This window comes from Malaclemys terrapin, chromosome 25, assembly GCF_027887155.1.
Source record: "Malaclemys terrapin pileata isolate rMalTer1 chromosome 25, rMalTer1.hap1, whole genome shotgun sequence".
NCBI lineage: Eukaryota > Metazoa > Chordata > Testudines > Emydidae > Malaclemys > Malaclemys terrapin.
Window position 1 is genome coordinate 16705836 of NC_071529.1, and position 23968 is coordinate 16729803.

The 23968-nt window shown below is 43.5% G+C and overlaps 1 protein-coding gene across 2 annotated transcripts in view; it reads right to left on the reverse strand.

Annotated features, from left to right (window-relative positions):
• Positions 1-21949, reverse strand: part of MEOX1 (mesenchyme homeobox 1) — a 43349-nt gene extending 21400 nt beyond the window's left edge. Inside the window, exons 1-3 of one of the 2 annotated variants that reach the window (XR_008443272.1) lie at positions 21232-21949; positions 10106-10278; positions 6995-8216 (exon numbers count right to left, since the gene is read on the reverse strand). Coding sequence is in view for 1 of the 2 variants with exons in the window: in XM_054014099.1 (XP_053870074.1) it covers positions 8094-8216; positions 10106-10278; positions 21232-21682 (747 nt within the window). In the remaining variant the exon portion in view is untranslated. Of the gene's footprint in view, positions 1-4232; positions 8217-10105; positions 10279-21231 lie in introns of those variants that run through there. The other variant, XM_054014099.1, reaches the window with a different exon arrangement.
• Between the last annotated feature and the right edge of the window lie 2019 nt (positions 21950-23968).

A 23968-nucleotide genomic window follows, 5' to 3' on the forward strand; every position in this document is an offset into this window, starting at 1 on the left:
CTTTAGGTAGCTGGGATCCTCCATAGATTCAGATGCTCCCCTTTGGCCACAGTGAAGCTGGCATTATTTATGAGATGATACTTAGTCCATGAGTGCAAGGGACTGGAGATGACCTCTCGAGGTCCCTTCCAGTCTATAATTCTGTGATTCTCCTTGTCACTTGTTCTACCAGCTGCCACATCATATTGGCAACAAGCAACAACAATGGGCATTCTGCTCTTGGCCTCATTATCTCTTTCCTCACAGCAGCTTCCCAAAATTACAGTTTAAAGACCTGTATTTCCCCACCTGGCGTGTATAGATCTCCATTCAGCTTCTGGAAGTGGAACCAGAACCAGACCATTTCTCTCCCCACCTGACTTGGGGAATGGGTGTGAGTAAATCTGTCTATATAATTCCAATCTTTATGAGATTTTCTCTGTATCGCTCAATTTAAAATTGCCCAAGTTTTGTAGAGATGGTAATTTCATATGAAATTTACAGTTTGTGAAATTGCAAAACCATTGGAATTTTTTGCAAAAAGTCACCTTCACAAGCTCATCAGGGGAAGGGTTGGGGGTGGAGTCAGATGAGGAAGTGGGACTTTATAAGAACAAAGAATAGCCATACTGGTTCAGACTAACGGTCCATCTAGTCCAGGATCCAGGATGGATCATCAAAATTTCACAGCAACTGCAATTGTGAGGTATTGGAAACCATAGAGAAGAAATGAGAGCCTGTGTTATGCAGAAGGTCAGACTAGATGATCATAATGGTCATGGGCGGCCAGTGACCCGGCAGTCCGGGGAGGCTAGCATTGGCCCCTCCCATTGTGACCGAGGCCCCGCCTCTCCCCTTCTGCCCCCTTCACTCCCTCCTCTTCTGCCGAGCGAGGCCCCAGCCCCAGTGCTCGAGGTGGCCAGCTCCAGAGTGCCGGGTGGCGCGGTCCAAGCACCGGGCAGGCAGCACGGCCTCAGATGCCCTGAGTCCCTGTGCGAGGCAGGCCGGCCACTGCAGCCAGCTCCAGGGCAGAGCGCTGGGAACAGCACAGCAGGAGGGGGCCTGGTCTGGGGACGGAGCGTGGGTGGGGCCACACTAGGTTATTTGGGGAGGCACAGTCTCCCCCTGCCTACAATACCCACCACTGATGATAATGGCCCTTTCTGGCCTCAAAAATCTGTGAATCCAAGAATCCAGAGAAAATGCTCTTCCTGCTTTTGTCAGTGCATTTTAAATAAAAACTTCACAAACAGGGGTGTACAGCGCGTACTCCTGAGCTTGAGCAGAGATTTCCATTCCTCCTGGGTCTCTTTGACTAGGCCATTTATGGGAAGAAAGCCTCATTTCCCTGCCTGCATGCACTTCCTGTGGAAGTATCTGTACACCAATCTCAGACCTGCCAGATTCAGCCTACGGTATGTGGGTGACTGTGCACAGATTATTTATTGAGAATCAGACATGGGAAGCCTTGCCAAACATCCCCAAATATTTCACTTCCTTTCTGTGAGGAGAATAAATCCTGATGTGTATTTCTAAGAAAAATAATTGCAGGTCAGAGCTTTTGCTCCCAGATGACTGACTTTGCCTGAAAGATTCTTGGCACCAAGGGTTCAAGGGTCAAAAGCTTTGATGTCAGGAATTAAATGTTCCTTCACAAAACACTAAAACTGAAGGATGAGCAGATGGCTTCATGTGGAAGCTCCAGCATCAAATGGGCCTGGCTCACAGGTGACTGTACGTTATTTTTCAAGACTCACTCCTGTTTGGAAGCTGTGATTTAGGGCACATACTGAGATCCTGTTCACACACTTTGTAGGGCCATGGAACTGGAATCCAACCTACCGCTGTGGGCTGCTTCTCCATGTGGGAAGATTTATTACCCTCTTTCCAAGGTGAGGAGTCAGTCTGAATTGCTCTTTGGTTTGCCCTGCTCTGTCGGCAGTCAGGGCCCCAGCAGATTTCAGCACAGAGCCAGCTTTGGATGTAGTTTAGGAACTGCCCAAACACAGTTATGGGGCTGGGGCACATAGTAGTACTGCCCTTGCAGCTTATGGGAAAGTGAGCACAAGAGCACACATGCACCATATGGAGTTTCCCATTCCTCGGAATGAAGATGAGATGTGTGTCTGAGTTAGATGTGGAGTTAAATAGCCCAAAGACCTGGGATATCTTCCAGGAATGATCCTCTTTGGAGAGTTTGTTAATCAAATGCTCACAGGACACTGCATGGTTAACCAGCACTTAAACAGAAAGAGCTTTTCTCTCAAGCATTTCTTGGGAGTTTGAGTTAAGCAAGTTTTAACTAAAAGCCACCTACTAAGTTTTAAGCAATCAGAAAGCATGAAAGGCCCTGCTTAGGTTACAACAAACAGCCTGTTGCAGCCAGGTTAGGCAGCTCACTGCCAGCCTGGGTTCTGCCTTCATTTAGTGAGTTCTTGTCTAGGGCTTTTAGGTTCAGTCCTTAGCACTGATTGCTGTCTGTCCGGAACCCACCATTATGAGCTCAACTCTTTACTCCTGCTGCATAGAGTTCTCTGCCTACAAGATCTCAGTCGGGTCTCTTCTCCTAAATATAAAAACCATCCAACAAACACTAACACAAGCCTACCGGCAGGAAAGACATCAGAAAAAATGAAGCTGATATTTCATTTCAGTAATATCTGACATCAGAATAAGATAGCTATTGCAGATGCTCTCTTAATTGTTAAAAAGTACTAGTAGGGAGGACTTGCCAATTCATGACTCTACTGTGAAATCCTTTTTGTGTTCAATGCTGGGGTTATTTTAATTTTTCTTTTTGGGGGGGGGGAGGGGTTGTGAAGGCGTGGGGGCTCTCTAGATGGAGAATTCCAAACAGAGGGACTCCAGGTAGACGCTGGCTGTGGCTGGACATCTGTCCACCTGTCTGAGAAGTGACTTTGAACATACCTCTGTGCATCCGAAGAAGTGGGCTGTAGCCCACGAAAGCTTATGCTCAAATAAATTTGTTAGTCTCTAAAGTGCCACAAGTACTCCTGTTCTTTTTGCGGATAACACGGCTGCTACTCTGAAACCTCTGTGTGTGGGTCAGGGTTAGGGCCCATGAATACTGCAGCACTCAGGGCAGTGGAGTTGGCTCTGTGAAGCTTCACTGATGCTTTAGCTGTCTTTGCTCAGGATGTACAGGAATTGTGTGCATAGCACCAATAAAATGGAGTAGGAAAGAACATCCTGAGATTGTGTGCACTCATTGTCTCACTGGGTGAAATTCATCCTTGTGCAGAGGGCCAGCACAAGGGCCGTGTGCCACTTACATCCTCGTATTGGGAGGAGAGCACAGAACTGGGATATGTGTTCATGCCTCCAGCTGATGCTGTTAAGGGTTTTCATGAACTTCTTCAGAATTACAGGCCATTACTTCCCATTGTCTGAACATCTCCCAAGCTGTCATGACATTTCACTGTCACCTGTTGAAAGCTGGTAAAGTTGTCAGTAATCTTACTTTTTCAAGCATACAATAGAAATATGAATAATGGAAAGTGTGCAGTTTTGGTGTAGCCATGTCAGTCCGAGGATATGAGAGAGACAAGGTGAGACAACTCCCACCTGTTTATGCTCTCTGTATGTGTGTATATATATCTCCTCAATATATGTTCCATTCTATATGCATCCGAAGAAGTGGGCTGTAGTCCACGAAAGCTTATGCTCTAATAAATTTGTTAGTCTCTAAGGTGCCACAAGTACTCCTGTTCTTCTTTTTGCGGATACAGACTAACACGGCTGCTACTCTGAAAGGTGGGTGAAGTAATATCTTTTATTGGACCAACTTCTGTTGGTGAGAGAGACAAGCTTTCAAGCTTACACAGAAATCTTCAGGACCAATCTCACCAACAGAATTTAGTCCAATAAAAGATATTACCTCACTCACCTTGTCTCTTGATTAATGGAAAGGAAAGTTTTAGAGACTTTAAAATTTTTGAACATAAAAATATATCCTCTAAAATTTCTATACAGACCTATATTCTCTTATGGGCTTTATTGTTTGAATAGGAAAATATTGTATATAACTTTTCCCTCACCAAGTTACTTTATTTGTAAAATCATTATACACATTTTAACTTTGTGAATTGTCATCAGTCATACAAAGATTGGAGATATTAAAAGAAAAGGATCTGAATGGATGATTTTGCTCAGCACACACAATAATTCTCAGCTCTGGACAAGGATTCCAGACTCTTGCTTACTTTAACTTTTGTATTTATTTTTTTGGACATCTTTTGCAAAGTGTAACATGGTTATAATTTTTTTAACTGACAATCCAGATATGAAACTGGGCATCCAACCATTTCTGCAAAGCTTATACATTGGGAATAAAGAACAGAGACTGGAGTTTTCTAGAACATTTAGGGTCTGTCATTATCAGTGCATCAGAGTAACATCAAAATGCAAACAGCATGATACTGGCTTGCAGGTATGTGCAAATAGCATGACACAATCTGATAGCAAATAGATGTTACCTTAAAATGTTTAAACATGAATTTCAGTCCTTTAAAAAGGTCAATATTTCATATATCATTCTAAGAAAGTTAGAGATTCTGTTACAATATAATATGGAAACATTACATTAGCATACATTAAACAAAAGGAATAGACACTATATTTTTTTCTAAAACTATTTATAATTTGATATACTGCAAACTTTGGTGAAAAGAGGCCAATTTCAGGTGGCATTGTTGGGACAGCTGGGGGTGTTCAGGGCACTTAAGGATCCTGAGACAAAATCGGAGCAATGTATTGGCATCTATAACTGGATTAATTACACTATAAAGGGGGCAACGGGGCGTTAATATTCAGGGCTCATTTTATTAGGTTAAGTGCCTTGTAGGCAACTTGGCAAAGAATTGTCTTAAATGAGGAGGTGCCCAAACCACTGAGAAACACCTCCGGACAGTTCTAGCTGGAAATGATAGAACTGTGATATCATTTCAATGTGTTTCTGGATTGGAATCATATTGGTACCTTTGCAGCTTGTTTGCAACAAAACCCTTGCATCAGATATTTTATAATTCAAGTGAATTAGGTCCTAATTATGTCTCTTCAGGACTCTCTCTCTTTGTACCAGGAGGCCTTGCAAAGTGGGTATTGCTGCAGCTATCCTCCAGAGACTGCACCTTCTTCAAAGCTCCTGGGAAGCTCAGAGCATGCTAGATGGACTATGTCATGGTACATGACCATTGTGCATAAAGGTGGCTGTCTCGTGCTTCCCTCTGAATCTGGTGATCGCTGATAAAAATGAGGTTAAACCAGCACCACTGATATCAAATTGCCGCATGGTTTATGGATTGTTTTGGCTGGATCCCGTCCTCAGACACATCTCATAAAATCCGCTGGCTACTAGTGCTCCAGTGCAGATCTGAGATCAGCAGAGGTCACTAAAGGTCCATTTCTTGCTCATCTCCCATTTTAAGCACCTAAATGAGTGGCCAGATTTTTAATGGAGTTTAGCAACCAATGTGTACCCACCATGCTGAGCTCTCTTCAAAATGTAGCTACTTCTTGTAATGCCTAAATGGAAGCTGGGCTGTTCTTTACTTCCGTTCATGCACTTTGGGGCTGGCTCAGACACTATGATATCATAGTGGATAATAGAGTTGGTTGAATACTGCAAAATAATGTTCATGAGCCTTCATTTGAGTTCCAAACAGCTGGTCAGTTTGACTGTGTTTTTGCCCCTTTTAATTCAATATTAATGGACATTTGTGTGAACAAGTTTTTACTCACGTGGATGTTTGGGGAATGACTGTTCTTCCTACTACTAGCACCCGGATTCACACGCTGAAGAGGATGTGCACAAACAAGATAATTAATTATGATGTGTTTCCTTTTCTTCACTTGTGGTTTGCTAGGCTGCCTTGTTTTAAAAAGTTTTGTCATCTAATCAGGAAGCAGAAACAATACCATGCAGCATAGGCAACCAATCACACAGCATAAACAATGAAAGTGAATAATTTGCAAACAATTCATAGGCTAAAATTTGTTTGCATAAACTGTTCAAACAATTGCAAACAGTGAATGCATTCACAAAAATCAGTCTGTCTGTGGAAAGTTTGCAAACAGAAAAAAAGGGCTAAGTTCGTTAGATGATTAATTACTAATTTGATCAGCCTGAATATTGATTAGGAGTGCATGCAGGACCGGATTAACGCAGGGGCTTTAGGTCTACAGCCCAGGGCTAAAGGGGCCCCAGCGCAGCCGGGCTCAAGCAGGCTGCATGCATGCCGTGGCCCCACACCGCTCTCGGAAGCGGACAGCTGCTGGCACATCGCTGTGGTCCCTGACGAGGCGGCGGCTCTGCACGCTGCCCCACCCCATCCCCACAGTGGGGGTGGTGCTTGTGGGCGCAGGCAGCGCATGGAGACACGCTGTCCCCCTCCCCATAGGGGCGTGCAGAGACTGCTGGCTGCTTCCGGGAGCGGCATGGAGCTATGGCAGGCAGGCAGGCAGCCTGCCTGAGCCCTGTTGGCTGCCGGCCGAGAGCCGCCTATGGTAAGCACCTCCCAGCTGGAGCCTGCACCCCCTCCTGTACCCCAACCCCTTGTCCCAGGTCAGAATCCCCTCCTGCATCCACGCTCCCTCCCAGACCCTGCACCCCAACTTCCTGCCCCAGGTCAAAATCCCTCCTGCATCCAAAGTCCCTCCCAGAAAGAAACTAATATAACAGCTGTTCTAAGGTAAGAAGTAGGCTATTTTGAATTAACTTAACTATATTCTGCATGTTTTAAGACTGAAATATAACCACAGAACGGCTTTATGTTAATTAAATGGCAAGTTTAGTACAGTGTTAATAGCCTTGATGCCATAATTTGTGATCATTTTGTTTTAAATTAGGAAAAAGACTTGTATACAGGGGCCCCACAAAATCTAATAGCCCTGGGCCCACAGAAGAGTTAATCCGACCCTGAGTGCATGTATAGTAAATATTTATCCATAGAACATTATGGACACGTATATTCATACATAATTCACATGTACATACCTGCATGCCGACAGGTAGAACGTTCTGATCCCAAGTAAAAAAGAAACGAGAACTTAAGACTGATAAATTCAACTAATCATTTCACAGGACACTGTTTTCTGCTCACCCAGATAGTCCTGAGTTGTAACAAAGGAAACTGCAGGTAGTACCCAGAGGCATTCCAGAAAGAAGTGTGACAAACACAACAGAAAGGAGCAGCATTCTTTCAGAAGATATAATCAGCTATATTTCAGTGTCCAGGGCAGAACAGTGATGATTCATGACCTCATTACACTTGATTTGATACTTGGTGGCGGTGGTTATGAAAATATTCCCTGTGAAATTTAATGTTCTGATTTCAGCAGCTACACTAAGATTAATTAAACAAACCTCCAGTATCTCATTCACACAGGCGTATCAGAAAGGTGCCTGCCATCTCAGCTCTAATTGGAGCCCTTGTCCTTGTGGGAATGATCCCTTCCAAAACTGATGGCTGGAGGCCTATATAGCATTTGGGGCCACACTTTTGTTTGACATTCCCACTGCCCCCCAGACTTGCTTATAACCATTTATATTTTCAGTTTGGATGACACAAGAAACATCAGTGGATACCAGAGTGTTCATTACTCGTGGAGTGATGCACGAAGAAAGCACTTCTGTGGCATGCTCAAGTCCTTTATGGTTTGGCAAATAGCAGTGACCAAAGAGAGATGCTGGATAAGCTTATATGTTGGGGAGCTACATTACTGCCCCACTGAACCCTAAACTGGTGCCTCTAAACTGTGTCTTTTGAGGACTTGAAGACCACTATTGGTTTTTAGAAATCCAGCTCTAGTCAGCTTTACTTGTTTCATAGTCAATGGGTTTAGTTATTATTTTGAAGAAATACTGGCACTGCCAAGAGTTCAGTCAGACCCTCCTCTGGATTTTCCTGTGTGCCCTTTACAGTCCCGAAGGCATGTTAAGGCACACCACTTCCAGAGTCACACGCAGGAGGATGAGATGATTTGAGCAGGGAGGGGCACCTGTTAATGATGCAGCTGCTGCTAAACTGTGTGGCGTCAGTTCTCTGATTGACAACCCTTCCTGCATTCGTCAGTACATTATTACTGGCAAGGAGCTATTCAGAGCTCGGGGAGGCAGCAGAGTCCATATCTTCAGTGTCATGCTCGTGAGGGGACACTGGCTGCCCGCCCTTCACACGTTTCCACTTCATCCTTCGGTTTTGAAACCACACTTTAACCTGGATGAGAAAAGGAAGGAATTATTCATCAGCTCCCCATTATCTGTCTCTGCATGCACCTATGCAGTGTTGTCCTAGCCATGTCAGTCCCAGGATACTAGAGAGACAAGGTGGGTGAGGTCATAGCTTTTATTGTCAGTGAGAGACAAGCTCTCGAGTTTACACAGAGACCTTCTGAAGAAGAAGACCTGAAGAAGAGCTTTGTGTAAGCTCAAAAGCTTCTGTCTCTCTCACTGACAGAAGCTGGGCCAATAAAAGATGTCTCTTGTCTCTCTCTTGCCTGCAAAATTCTGCATTTTTTTTGGTCAAAATAATGGAATATAATCAAGCTGGTTTCAGTTATTTTGATAATTTATTTAAACTACAGCACAATGGATGGAGAAGGGGAGTGGGGAGAATTGGAGGAAATCACCAAACCCCCTCTGTCTATTAGAAATGTAGCTAGTATTGACCCTTTATTTCTAGCTATTAGTCAACAAATATATGCAGCCATGCTCAGTGTTACATCATAGGCAACTGAAGAGCACACAAGCGAGGGCTGGGGACTCAAACTCACAGTTTATACTGGCTACTGACCATCTCCAAAAAGGTCAGTAGGAAACAGTGCATGGAGCACATTTTGCTAGGAAATTTTCAGTCCAAAAATGTAGACCAGTTCTAATCACCAAAGCACCATACGCATTTATAAGGCCACACTGTCCTTTACAATAAGGCTCCTTTCCACCACTCTGGCAAGGTAAAGGAGCCTTAAAATTTATACACCTGTCTTATACTTCTGGGGGAATTCACAAAGACAAAGGGAACAATTCACTGAGGGAACAGAGCCTGCCCCACACCTACCTCTTCAGAAACACTCCAAAGCCCCACCCCTCCACGCTGAGCATGCCGCAATAGCGAGCAAGAGGGACAGAGTGTGTCTCTCACACATATGACGGCCCAGTTCCTCCCCACCTCAGTGATTTACATCTCTACCAGCTGCTGTGGGTGCCCAAACTGATCTGCCTGCATTGCCAGGGAGGAGGAGATGACTCCTCTTGTGGCTTCCCTTTGTTTCCCCATCAGAAGTCATTTTTCTGTAGAGAAGCACAGAAATCTGCGGGGGCCATGAATTCTGTGCATGCGCAGTGACGGAGAATTCTCCCAGGAGTACTCTATGCATACACCTGTCCATCTTCCTATCATATTTCTAATAGGCCTATCTGAGTCAGCTAAGTGTATACTATTTCCCTTTCTTCACTTGATTAATTCCTTTATTGCCCAACTATTAAGCCTTGATAGAAGAACCCTTCCTAAGAGCAGACCAGGAAACTGGGAGCATAGTGACCCTCAAAGTCCACACTCCCCTCACTCTTATACTCCCTAGTTAGTTCACAACATTCCCTTAGCCTGAAAGAAGACAGCTCATCAGATGAGAATCTAACATCCCCTGCACTCTTGTGTCATTTACTGCTGGGCTCCTTGGGATGCTGCAGTGTTTGTGGCATTGTGGACCTTGAAGGCATAGCTCAGCCCTGGTTATCAGAACCTGGGAGCTGCCACCCAGCCTTTCTTATTAAGTATCAGCCTTTTGGTTTGTGCCAGTGAATGGGATAGGTCGTCTGAAGGCACTTAGACACCAGTCATTCAGAAATGTTTTTTGCAGCTTAAAATTATATTTAAACATGTATATTTTAACCAAATACCAGAAATCAGCTTCTCAATTATCTCCCTGTTAAACTGCATTTGTTAGATTTGCTACAAAGTTTTTCAGGTTATGTACAAATATTTATGCACATTTGCAAAAGTAGAAACGGGTGCAATGTGAATATATTGTACATACACCCTTCTGTCTAGGCAGGAATAGCCCTGTCAGGGGGGCACAGCTGAGGAGGCAGATGTTCCAGAGGTACCTGTCTCTCGGTGAGGTCCAGATTCACAGCTATCTCATATCTCCTGAGCCTTGTCAAGTAATTATGGTGAGCAAATTCAGCTTCTAATTCCCGCAGCTGCTCCTTGGTGAAAGCTGTCCTCTCCTTCCGTGCTTTGCTGCTGGCTTCTGGCTTCCTACTGGAATCCTGGTTTTCTAAGAGGCAAGCATACTTCATGTTTAAGTTGCAGTCATAATGGTTAACACAACTATGTGCATCAAAGAGAACTGATAGAATCTTGGTTTAGGTCCCAAGTGAAAGTTTTTTTAGTGACCCGATTCCATCCCACCTCACAGCATCAGTCACACAGTTGGACACTATTGTCAGCCTTAGGCACAGAACTGGTGGGAGGCTGGATGCATTGGCAGAGGTCTGGGAGCACAGGGCTGGAATATCCTGGGCTGTGGGGCAGGACTGAGGGGGCATTGGCAGAGCTGTGTGGAGGAAGCTTGCATATCACTTGGCTGCATTGTGCTTGTCTCTAGTTAGCACAATCAGTCAGGCCTTCCCTTTCACTTACCTTTTTTTATATACATACACCATCACCTACCTAGATTGCTGTTGCCTCAGATTTTAGTTAAGAATTGGTCTCAATGCCAGTGCACTTAATGAGGTGTGTGGTGACCTCTACTGGTGGATGTCATTTTGCACACACTAGGGCTAGGATCCAGCTTTGGGGGATGAGGAAGCAAAGGTGCTGAGTGTAACCCACCCACACTGACGAGGCAATGACCTTGGACTAGTGGGTGGCTCTGAACAGGGTTTATAAGACCCAACCCAGTTGGGTCTGGTGCCGGCAGGTTCCCCTGGAAATGTGTTTGGGTTTTGAATGTAACCACAGAAAAGATCTCACTAGAGTGAATACAGCAATGGGCAGAGTGGGGTGAGAGCACTGGTGGCATCATGTCCTTCCCTGTGACTCAGAGTTACTCAGTTCTTATTGAGGTGCCCCGAGCTGTTTTTCGCTGATCGTACACTTAGTTGTCATATACCCCTGGGAAAGTCACATTTCCAAAGCTGGCCTTGCAAGTCCTAGCTGGAGAGCTGCTGTCCAAGCCCCATTTTAAAACGCTCGGACAATGACCATAGCCACATGCAAAGTAAGTTCGGTTTGTTTTAAATGAATGATTATTGTATATTTCTAAGCAACAGAAGGACAAAGCTCCTCTGCTTCAGTGCGCAAAGGCAAAGCCCATGTCCTTGTGACAGGAACTATTTCTACAAGTTCTAGCACCAAAATGGGAGCTGGCTGGTTTCAGTGGAAGGGAAAGAGGTTTTGTAGCCAGTGGAATGTTTTGTCTCATCCAAGGGCTTGTTTTTGAAAAATCTATAATTGTTTAATGATGCCATTTTCCATTGTGTTTCCATCGCTGTCTGAAATGAAAAGCTCCACACATTAGGGAGCATCTGGTTACTTCATTGGGAAGACAGAAACTCTGGCAGTGTTGGAAGGATGAAGAGGAGGGGGACGAAGTAAGACCACCGGTGGAGGGCAATGTACATCTTGCCAAGCTGCCCTGAACATTTGGGCCTTGCTGAACTTTGGGTTTTGCAGTAAATTTTCCCTGCAGCGCTCAACTTTGTTCTTTAACCAACTTCTAGCTCTGCCATTTGTCAATATCTTCACCATTTAGGAAAGTCAGCATGAAGACGTGGTGATGTCAGGGCTGGCAAACACCTTGCAGTGCAAAACAGCAGCTTTGGAATCTCACTGAAATGTGACATGACTGGGATGCATCAGCTCCAGCTAGACTTAATAAACATACACAAATGAATACACTTATTTCATCAGCTCTCTGCCCAGAATTAGCCATCCCTATCAATCCCTTATCTAAAGTCCTTCAGGTTCCAGTTTTCTATATAGCCAGAAGGGAGACAAGAAGAACCCAGAGTTCCGCAGCAGCCAGCATTTTGGAAAAAGAAGGGAGCTATTCTGGGGATTAATGTTCACCTATTTTCAGAGCAGCATAAAGTGTTCTCTCTCTCTCTCTCTCCTCCCCCCCAACCCCAATAATAGCAATACTATTATTGAGTTATTTCAAGGAGATGCATAAAAGAAGATTGGAGAAGCAATATATATACACAGAAGCAATGGATGTATAATGCAACAGCATTTACCAAATGCTCAATTTGTTTGTCAAAGGAAACCAACTGGAATAATCCATTAGGGTTAAATTTAGGATTTATAATATGTTCACTCTTAGTGCTGCCCATCAGAAATAGAGAAATTACATGCAACTCCCATTAACAATAATTTCTGATAGGAACTGCCAGCATTACCTGGTGAAATTGTCCTTGGCTACATTTCTAAAACAAGTTTTTCATTTGTAACAATCTGTTCATTGTAGCTTGATCTTTAACCCCCTCCCAACCAAATAACAAACTAAGAGGAAAAATCACCCCAAAATATTCCACCCAGCATCAAACCCAATTGCACAGGTTTATTAGGCAGCAGTTTTAAAACAAACAAAAGGAAGTATTTCTTCACACAACACACAGCCAACCTGTGGAACTCTTTGCCAGAGGATGTTGTGAAGGCCAAGCCTATAGAAAGAACTAGATACATTCATGGAGGACAGGTCCATCAATGGCTATTAGCCAGGATGGGCAGGAATGGTGTCCCTAGCTTCTGTTTGCCAGAAGCTGGGAATGAGTGACAGGGGATGGATCACTTGATGATTACCTGTTCTGTTCATTCTCTCTGGGGCACCTGGCATTGGCCACTGTCGGAAGGCAGGATACTGGGCTAGATGGACCTTTGGTCTGACCTAATATGTCTGTTCTTATGCTCACAGAAATCCTCCACTTCGCCATCTCCCTGAGTAAACAGACCAGACTCACATCATTCCCGAAAGGTCAACAAGTTTGGGGGTTGACAGAGCAGCAGGAGAAGGCAAATTGCATAGCTGAGGACCTCATGCGGAGAGGCCCTTGCCACCAGTTCCTGAGAGCTTCCAGCTCAGGAGATTCCCAGCTGCTCTCTAGGGGCAGCATGAGGAGAACCGCAATCTCTGATGTAGCCAGGACCCAAATCATGCAAGGCTGTAGTGATTGAAGCCAATAACATAAATTGCATTTGGAAGCAAATTAGTAGTCAGTGTAGTCTAAGCAAGGAAGCAGCAACTTTCTGCCCTGGCTGAAGCTTCCCAGTTTGCCTCATGTGAGTGAATCATTTCTAAAGAAGGTAATTTCACTGATCTTTTTTGTTAAAAAAAACTATTTCAGTCATTTTTAATGATTTTAACTCTGCTCCTCAGGCTGATTACCTTCGGGAACGGAATAGGCTGTGTAACTTGGAGCCTGTGGCATGGGCCACACGCCACACAGAGCTGCTAAAGGGACTGGCTGCTTAATTATGATTGTGGTTTTTGTGCCTTTCCAAAAGTGGAAACTGGCTCTACTTTTCTTTGGCATTTTGGCCATAGGATGTGGAAAATACAGAATGCACATGAAATATTGCAAGTCCTTGCTTTAGAAAGGTTTTTCTCTCCAGCACAATCCACAAAAAGATCCCAACCCAGAAAGTCCTCTGGCATCACTGGGAAAGATATGGTGGCATTTATCACTGAATGTGAACATTTTCAGACCTCCATCCTCTCCCTGGATCTCACATCTCTGCCACGCTCACATCTGCAGCTTAATCAAACAGGTTTTCCCCAAGGGGTCTGTCGTGCAACAAAGACACATGGGAGCCAAAAAGTACTTGTGTCTTTGTGCCATAAAATTTCCAAGACAAGATCTGCATCAACCTTTGCACACAGAGGGAGAGGGGCAAAGATGACCAGTGATTTATAAAAGGATGATGGGCCAGAGTGTATATCTGGAGTCAATCCAGTAAAGTCAGGGGATTTATTCTGGATTTACACCAGTGTGATTGAGATTAAAATCTGTTCCCATGAGAAGAAAGGCGAGAGACCACGTCTGTGAGAGCAGTGACACAGCAACAATGCTCACCTGGCTTCATCGTCTGCCCACTTCAGCCACAGTGAGCAGAGTTAGACACAGAACAGTTTCTCTGCAAATATTTCCAGAAAGTTTCTCTCTCACCCATAACTCATAGCCTGCCTCTCCCATTGCTGTTATCCAGCATTGATTTCTGCGGCGCATTTTGGGGTACAGCTGGTGTGAACAACTATCTATACAAAAAAGCTGCATGTAGCATTTTGTAACAGCTGAGGCGTCAGCGCTGTTACAGCTGCGACTTTCTGGGAGAATCACTTTGAATTTGGGACTTGAACTCTGAATTGAGAAGCCAAAAGGAAACGTGTCCAGGTCATAGTAATTGTCATGTTGGATCAGAGTCTAGTGTGAGGTCCAGGCTATGACAGTGTTACAGAACAAGGTGCAAGAAACTTCCCAGTAGGCAGATGTAGGATAAACTGCCCCCCCATGAAGGGGCCTCATCTTAACCCCCTAATAGTTAGAGATTGGCTTAAGCACTGAAGCACGAAGGTCAGTTGGTAGTGCATGTACATGGGATACATTTGGTTGCTAGATGTGCATGGGGTTTCCTAGCCAGTTGCTATGCACCTGAAGTTTTAATTATTGACATTTTGTTAATTTCTGTATTTTTTTCCCCTCCCAATCAATAAAGGGGTTACAAAAACATTGGCGTATCTGCATAATGTCTTTGAAGTAATGTTTTCTCATGCTAAAGGTTTTCGGGGCGTATTTATTCTAGCTAGTTAAAAAAGCAAGACGTTGAAAGTTTTACTGTTATGGAACAAGTCACAGGATTCCAAAATCTCAGCTAACAGGATATGTGTGTGTGTCTGTGGCTTTCACCATGTGCATTCATGTTGTCCAAGTTAAATGATTTCATAGATAGCTGACTCATTTGACATCTGTCCTAAAGTAACTAGAAGTTCTTATCAGTGTGCACCTCAGGGAGGTATATTACCTGTCAAACTATTTCAGATGTAGCTCTACTCAAGGATAACATGATCAACATTTAAATCTAATCTAGGGAACCAGTTTTCCTTTGGTCCCTCTGAGGTCATCCAGAGGGGGAAGAGAGTTTCTGTAGCTGTTTCATTACAATTAAGTTAATCATAATTTCCAAACCACTGAGTCTTCCTGGATTCTGACAACACTTAGTTGTTTAGCTTGATTTAGCATTATCTCTGCTAGCACAAAATTAGCACAGTCTAATTGCTGAAGTAAAAGGTTTGATGTAAATGAACATCCCAAGCCAGTACAGGGCTGGGGCAATTAAGCCTGCCACCTGATGGCTTTTGATATGTTTTCTTCCTGCCTTAACTGTACTTGTGTCGACAGGCGGATGCCTGCAGAAAAATCCAGTTAAACTCAGCTGGTGAATTGACATTTTACACTTTCTTATGAAAAGACAAGTCTACGGAAGAGACTAGACAGTAGCAGCAGTAATCTTTTCATGTGTTACACAGCCCAGGTCTAAAGAAAGAGGTGCAGGAAAGATCACTATGAAAGGTGAAAGGATAGCCATTTTTTTCTTTCCTAATGCAGGTTCAGGTCAGTGTTACTCTGATAAGTGCAGGCAGGATGTGCTGAAATTTGGAACAGAAACTTACAAAAATATTACAAAAAATAAGAAAGATCTCATACAGAGACTTCTGCAGCTTCAGCATTTGTTTGCTGCAAGCAGAGCAGGGTGGGTCCTTGGGACAGTTTTCATATTATTTATTTGCTGTTTGTATAGCACCCTCAGCATGCTGGATATTTTAAAAGGAGCTGAAACAAATAAGGGTCTCAGGTTGTGACTAACTCTGACTTCAGCACCTGCTAACAGGCACATTAGAATCTACACCAGGGGTCGGCAATGTTTGGCACGCGGCTCGCCAGGGTAAGCACCCTGGCGGGCCGAACCAGTTTATTTATCTGCTGACGCAGCAGGTTCGGCCGATCGCGGCCCCCACTGGCCGCGGTTTGCCGTCCCAGGCCAATGGGGGCGGCGAGAAGCCGCAGCCAGCACATCGCTCGCCTGCGCCGCTTCCCGCCACCCCCCATTGGCCCAGGATGGCGAACCACGGCCAGTGGGGGCCGCGATCGGCCGAACCTGCTGCGTCAGCAGGTAAATAAACTGGCCTGGCCCGCCAGGGTGCTTACCCTGGCGAGCCGCGTGCCGAACGTTGCCGACCCCTGATCTACATGCTTTTTAGGGCACCGTGACTGCAAATGCAGGTCAACCACAGAAAAACCTCCATTTTTCTCTGCAATCCATGGTATGACTAGTAAAGGCTCTGATGGGAGATTTTGTTTGAAATTTGATGGAGGACTTTAAATAGGGTTAATATTTTACTTAGGCAACAAGACAAGGCAGTGTATGTTCTTTCAAATGTAAAAGTAAATATCAGAGAACTAGGCCAAGCACTTATTTAATCTTCTAGTAGGCATCCTGCAGTATACCCTGTTTCCCCGAAAATAAGACAGTGTCTTATATTAATTTTTGCTCCCAAAGATGCGCTAGGTCTTATTTTCAGGGGATGTCTTATTTTTCAGAAATGAAAAATGCCTTATTATCGGTGGATGCCTTATTATCGGGGAGGTCTTATTATCGGGGGGATGCCTTATATTACAACGAGAGGCAAAACTGTAAGTAGGCCTTATTTTCGGAGGATGTCTTATTTTCGGGGAAACAGGGTACATCTTCTTATTTACTATTTGTATTGCATATAGAAGCCCCAACCAAGATTTGGGCCCTACTGTGCTCAGTACTGTATGTGCGCATAGCGAGAGTACAGGCCTGCCCAAGAGATTTTACAGACTAAATAGAAAAGGGAAAACAGGTACAGAGCAGAGAAGTGACTTACCCAAGTCACATAGTAGTGGGTCAGCTACAGAAGCAGGAATAGAACCCAAGCCTCACGAGTCCTATCTAGAGAACTATCCATTATCCCATGTGCCTTCTCAGTTCATTATACAAAGTTTAATTACCAGTTTGTTCAAAGGACAGTTGGGCAAGTCACATATTTTTAGGTAGATTTCCTTACCTGTGTTATTACATTACTGAGATAAGAAGGGTTTTAAAAATTGAATTTACTTCTCACGGTTATTGCTGATCCTTTACTTTGCACACTTCACTGAGTTTGGAAAAGGCTGGTCAGTTTGTTTTATTTATAGACTATTTCTGACCACTTTCACTTTCTGGTTCTAATGCACCAGCACACTGGTGTAATGTCTAGTTGCAACACTGCAGGGGGAGTGCTTAAATCTAAATTTAAGATGATTTTAGTTGGGTATTAAAATGATAGGGCTATTTTCATTGATTCTTGGATTTATAAAACCTTATGTTTTGCATCTAAAGTGATCCGATACTGTCCTTTGAAAATTTTGTAACATATTTTAGGCTTTTCCTAGGATAAAAGGCACCATATGAATGTAAAATGTTGTAAATGAATCCTTACACACTGTAGTCAGATCTCATCTCTGCTACATCCCCATTTAAATTCTGTATGTTTTCATTTATATAAAGAAAATGGACCAAATTCTGCTCTCAGTCACATAAGTGCAACTCCCACATATTCAATAGCGCTTACCAGTAGATAAACATTTTGTAATTGCTGATAGATCAACAGAATAACCAAATTTAATTTATTGTTTCCTATGTTCTAGTGTGACCTGTTCTTACTACACGGTTTTCTAGTTTGTTGAGTGGTAGAAAACTGAAATATCCAAACTGTCTATCTGAATGAGTTGGGTTTCTGCCAGGATTCTGTGTTTTATTTGTAAATGTGTGTGGATAGACATGGACAGGCTGGACATGTCTTCTGTTGCTGGGGTCATCTGGAAAATGCTTCATGCAGAAAATCTAAAATGAGATTACAGAAGGTCTGTTCAAAGCTTGCTCAGGGTCCCATATATGTCCCACACAGTCAGTGCCTATGAGGGTTTATTAGTCACTCCGACACTCAGACCATTTGTCGTTTTATTTAAGAGCTTGTTTAAGTGCCTGTGGCATTGTTTGTTTACTTGGTAAGATTCATTTTGTCATATGGAAAACGTAGAATACCATAAATTACAAGTCATTATAAAACTCCTTGGCTTTTGTAATGTTGGCAATTGCAAGGCATCATGTTAAAGCCATTTTTATATGTGATGGGTATGGTTGCACAATATTGAAAATCTGGAGAAATCTATGAAGACAATAATTGGAAATGTTAGAGATGCTGTACAGGAGAACTACTGCAATGATAGGTGTGAAAACAAATTCTAGCCCATCTTCTGCCTTGACTTTCTTGGGCATACCTAGGTTGTCAGTCAGGGCAGATCAGAGCCTCTTACTAATAAAAGTAGTATTGCTGTGACTGCTACTGCCTGTACTAGGCAGTTATATAGATGTGTTTAAATATTACAGCACTTTAATGAAGAATTCATGGATTAAGCAGAATGGTCTATCTTTCTTTTACACTGAGAGAACACTGTAAGTCTCCCTGTTTATCACAGAGGTAAACTTGTTTTGGACATTTTGGGGAGCACTATACTAGCAAAGAGCCCAATACTGAAGTCCCTATTGTATATCCTCTGCTGAATATGGACCAAGAAAGAATTACAGGATTTGGCACCAAAACAAATAATTGAAATTCTATGGCTGTGCTACAGTACAGCAAAGACAGTAGCTGGTAAGACACCGTCACATAGCTCCATATAATAGAGTATTATCTTGCAGCATGTCTCAAGGTGGTAGATAATTGCTGTTTCACTTTATTAACAACTGCTAACTTCTGAAGAGCGCTCTCTTTGGACACTTGGATTTTGCTAAAGCAAACTGGAGCCAATTCTCAGGAGGAAGGAGAGGAAGCGTGTACCACTTATAACAAACTATAAATGTGTGTCCAGCTGCATTTCAAGGAACTGCCGTTAGATTTCAGGAAATCAGAATGTTTAAAGGGACAGGACTTTCTCCCTGTTTGTTTTATTGTATTTTATTCTGGGGGGAGGGGAAGGAGTAGTACTGTTAATTTTATCTACTGCTTTATCAGCACAGAAGTGATTGAAATGAAAGAGGCAATGGAATCACCTTTGGGACACTGTCCGTGCAAGGTGTTAAACTAGAGAAGGAGGAATAATGAAAACAGTTGGCAAGAAGGTAGAGAATCATTTTATATTTCAGTGACGTTATGTGTAGCAACGTTGGTTACAGCTCCTCTGCAATGACAGGCATATGGCTTGGCAGCAAGTGGGAAGAGAGAGTGGCAAGGTTGCTCACAGCAATAAGAGGGTGAAAGGTGTCAGGGACTATTTGTCATCTGCTTAACACATGAGGACATGCTTTGGAATCCCATTAAATTATTAAGAATAAAGATATCCATTAATGGGAATATAGTGAGATGTCCCGGCTACTTCTTAATCCCATACATTCTTTTTTAAAAAAAACCCTAATGACTTGCAATATTGTTCTTCGTATTATTTTTACGGCCATTTGTTGCCTGAAAATCCTTTATGGGTTTGGATGTCCAAAAATTATATCAAGCTTGGTTTCCAGAGACTATGAAATATCTAAGGGAGTAATTTAGAGTCTGGGACTCAAAGAGGTTTGGGGTATTATCTGTTTCAGATACTCACGGACAGCCTGCCAATGTTTGGAGGGAACTGAAATAGGAAGCTCTCCGGAGCAGAGATTAGGACTAACAATGGCACTGACAGAACGAGAGAGAGGATGGTATTGGAGTTAAGGTATTGGGCGGAAAGTCAGGAGATCTGGGTTGAATGCCTGGCTCTGCCCAGGCAGTTTGTGTAACTTTGGGCAAGTCATTTAATCTCTCTGTGCCTCAGTTCCCGGTCTGTAAATTGGGGATGATATTTCCCTAACTCCCAAGGGTGCTGGGAGAATAAATGCATCAATGTTTTTGGTGGACACAAATACTTCAGTGAGGGACTCATAATAAATACCTAACTCAATAGCTTTCTTAAGAGAAACTACTAGTTTCTCCATGTCTATATTCATACTGACAGCAGCAAAGTATCCATGAGATCTTTGAAAACTAGGAGGTGGAAGATTTTCATTTTGCAAGTTACAACAACACAATTAAACCCATCTGCACTGGTCTTATAGCTGAAGACAACATGTCCTGGTTATGTCTAATGGGCAAGTCATTGATACCAACTCGACCTGATTTTGGATTTGAATTGAAAGTATTAAATGCTCAGCCAAACTGACACAAAGCTGGAATGTGTATCAAAGGGGAGGGGAGGAGGCATCTTCAACTGCAGACAGCTGAAAACTACCTTCTATGTTTGGCTGCATTTAACCTGCATTGCGCTGCAACATAGCTTCCTACAACGGGCAGCTCCAGATAGCAGAGGTCAGAACCTAGATTCTGCAGCGGTAGGTGCATTAGCAACGAAGATGGAGAGACAGGTCAATGCTATTCAGCTCTCAAATAATTTGTAAAATTTAGTTACATACTTTTCTTGTTAGATTCTCAGCACCTAGCAATATAGATGCTACCTGATGTCTAGTTAAAGGGTAGAATGAGTGTCCCCCTTGGAGCTAGCCCTCATGGTACAGGACCCACTGCAGCAGAAGAATTCATTTAGCAATTCAGTGATCCACTGCTTTCCTGATGTCTCCTCCTTTATGACTCGGGGTGTGAGATCTGACAGTGATTTATTCCCAGCGAATTTTGTGTTACTTTTGAGTGTCTCGATCCTTTTCTAATCCCTTTAATCTTAGCGAGTAACTAGCCCGGAGCCTGTTTTGCTTTTCCCTGTTTCTAACACACTCCCACAGGCTGCCTGTTCTTTGACACCCCTCGCCCCATCATTTCACACTTGGGCAAATGGCAGCCACACAATGTATCTGCTCCTTATTTAGGGCTGTGGTCCCAATATATGGGATACCATGTGATTCTGTCTGACACTTACAAAAAGGCTACATTGTGACCATGGTCGGGAGGTAGCTAGTTCAGGCCCAAGATTTGGAAAAGCAAACATAAATACAAGGGAGCAGCAAACAGAAAGCACTCTAGTTCAGTAGTAGTGCTCTATATTGCCAGCTACACTTTCCCTAGTCAAGAATTCTGAAATGTATTTCTCACTGGCTTCCTTTCCTAATCTCTCCTGTAGAACCTTACAGATGTTCTGACTCTGCGAACTTTGCTACCCCAGATCCCTGGTGACATGCCACCTACCTGAGGTTTCCTTTTTCCTTTTGGATGACTTTTTCTCAATTTCATTTGTAGTGTTTCCTGGTACCCCATAATCTTCATTCATGCCCCCTGCAGCAGCCACTAGGTTTGGGCTGCTGCTTTCTAGTTCCCCAGAACCCAAGGCCAGTCCTGGATTTAGCCGCCTTCTGGCCTCGGATGCTGCAAAGTGCCAGTCAGAATGCTGGAAAGAAGGGTGCTGCTCTGCGAACATGCGTTCCTCTCGGGGGAAGCTGTGGGGGGCAGTGGCCAAACAAGAGGCTGAGAAATCGGAATATGCAGCAAAGTCTGGTTTTTGATGGAATGAGAATGGTGCTTGTGGGTAATGATGCGCTCCTGCTGCTGTGCTGAGCTCCGCATGGGCATTCCGCAGGCATCCCCAGAGTGGGGTAGTGGGACGGGGACTTCGCATACAGCTACTCACGGAGGGATCCATTGCTGGCTCTATGCTGTCCGTGCGCCGAGATTTGTAACTGGATTTGGCTCAGGCTTCAAGGATATGAAAGAGGGGAAAAAATAGCTCCAAACTTGTATGGAAAAACAGAATTGGATCTCCCCCGCCGCCTCCCCTAAAAAATGGTTTGTGGATTTTGTTCTATTGCAAATTTGTTAGTTTGGAAGCTTGACTAAACTTCCGCATAGTCCCAGCTGGAAAACCCCAACCAGATCTATGCAGCAATTGGGCTGAACAGTTTCCCAAGGCCTGCAGCTGCCTCCCTGTGAAATGCTGGACATGGGTGAAACACTTTTTAAATACTGTGCCGGGCAGCGAGTGACAAGTTTGTGAAGTGAAATGTGAGAGAGGGGAGGGAGGGGTTAACCTGCATACACTCAGCCCCTCCAACCAAAGCAAAGCAGGCAACTATTAATCATCCGAAACCTTATATGCACATCTAATGGGATTTGCAGATGGAGACTTTTAAAGAAACATTGTCTGTATTTTTTTATAAAGGGAGAGAGCAGCACACAAAAAGGCTTTAATGTTTCCCTACAACACTATGAAGTTATTTTTATTGCACTGTTAACAAAATTCCCCAAGTCTTGGACTTGGAAAAAGCCCTAAACCAGATCCAGAATTCAACAGATGTCAAATTCCAGGGACTAAAACAGGGGAAATAAAAGCAAGAGAACTCACTGATTGCATTTGATTTAAAGGCCAATCATAAGGTAAAAAAAATTAAACCTGATATTTTTATCCAAGGTTTTGTGAGTGACTTATGTTGACTTTTTACAAAGAGGGATTTGCTGATATGTGGTTTCTGCTGCCAATGGCAAAGAATCATCCCTTTTTGTGTCCCACTTTCCAGAGGATTGTCAAAATGATACTTTTCTCCAAAGAAGTCTCTGGTTTTCATGCCAATGGGAGACACATTTTTCATCTTTTGTTGAAAGTTTTATAGTTTTTGTTAACAGAAAACAGATTCTCAGACCTTAAAGCCATCACAGTTGAAAGGATATTAGCAGGGAATCTGCTCTCCATCTCTTTCCCAAAGAGAAGTGGTGGCAGAGAATAGTCAGAACATGTCCTTCTGGAGAGTTATGCTAACAGTATTGTAACTTGTGTCAGGGCTGTAGCCTCTAGCACTCTCTACACTGTATAGTTACATATATAATATTTCCATAGTCTGCCAGCAGTCATCTCCCACACCGGTTTCGCAAGGCCTTGCTATATTGTTAGTCTAAAATGTAAGTGACTTTCAGGAAGAAATAACATTTAGCAGGTGCTTGTTTTCAAATGGGACTTCAGAGAAAAGTGGCAGCATTCTGTTGCCTTTGGCATGTCACTCAGGAAGGTGAAAGACATGCTACAGCCTAGATAATGGCATATAACATGCCTTTTTCTTTACTGATAGACCACAGAATACTGAAGTCCTCAGTGATTCCTTTTGGAACCTAACCACTTGGTGAATGTGGCCTGGAAAGTTTAGCACCAGAGTTACATGATCTCTGGCCTGCTTGTGATATGTAACATTGTTGGTCTACTGTACATAGCTGGGATGATGCATCCTGGAAGAATATTATCACTTACCCACTGGCTCCTGGTCTTTCTTCAGAAACATAATTTTGCTGCCGTTAACGCATTGAAATTAAACACTAAGGTGCTTACCCTATATATGGCTTGTTGCAAGAAAAGATGCTTAGACCTTTTGGGTTTATCTGCACTGCAATAAAACATCTGCGGCCGGTCTGTGTCAGCTGACTTGGGCTCGCGGGGCTTCGGCTGTAGGGCTATACAATTGCAGGGTAGACATTTGGGCTTGAGTTGGAGCCTGGGCTCTGGGAACCCCCAAGGGAGAAGGGTCCCAGAACCTAGGCTCCATCCTGAGCCTGAACATCTAGGCTGCAATTGTATAGCCCTGCAGAACGAGCCCCGTGAGCCTGTGGCAGCTGACATGGGCCACCCACGGGTGTTTTATTGCAGTGCAGACATACCCTTTGTAGTCTTGGCTATCTAGACTGTAAGTTCTCCAGGGCAGGGCCTATCTCTCACTGTGTATCTACACAATGGGACCTTGCCTTTGATTGGGGCCTCTATGAACTATTATGATATGAATAATTAATAACATTTGAAGATCTGTAAGTCATGGCAAGCAGACGATGCAAACTGATTACTGGTCTGATTTTCTGGCATGATATCTCAACCAGGGCTCACATTAGTTAGTGATTTAGTACTACAGATAGCAAAATAAACAAGCATTTTAAATCCCCACTCCTCCAGCAT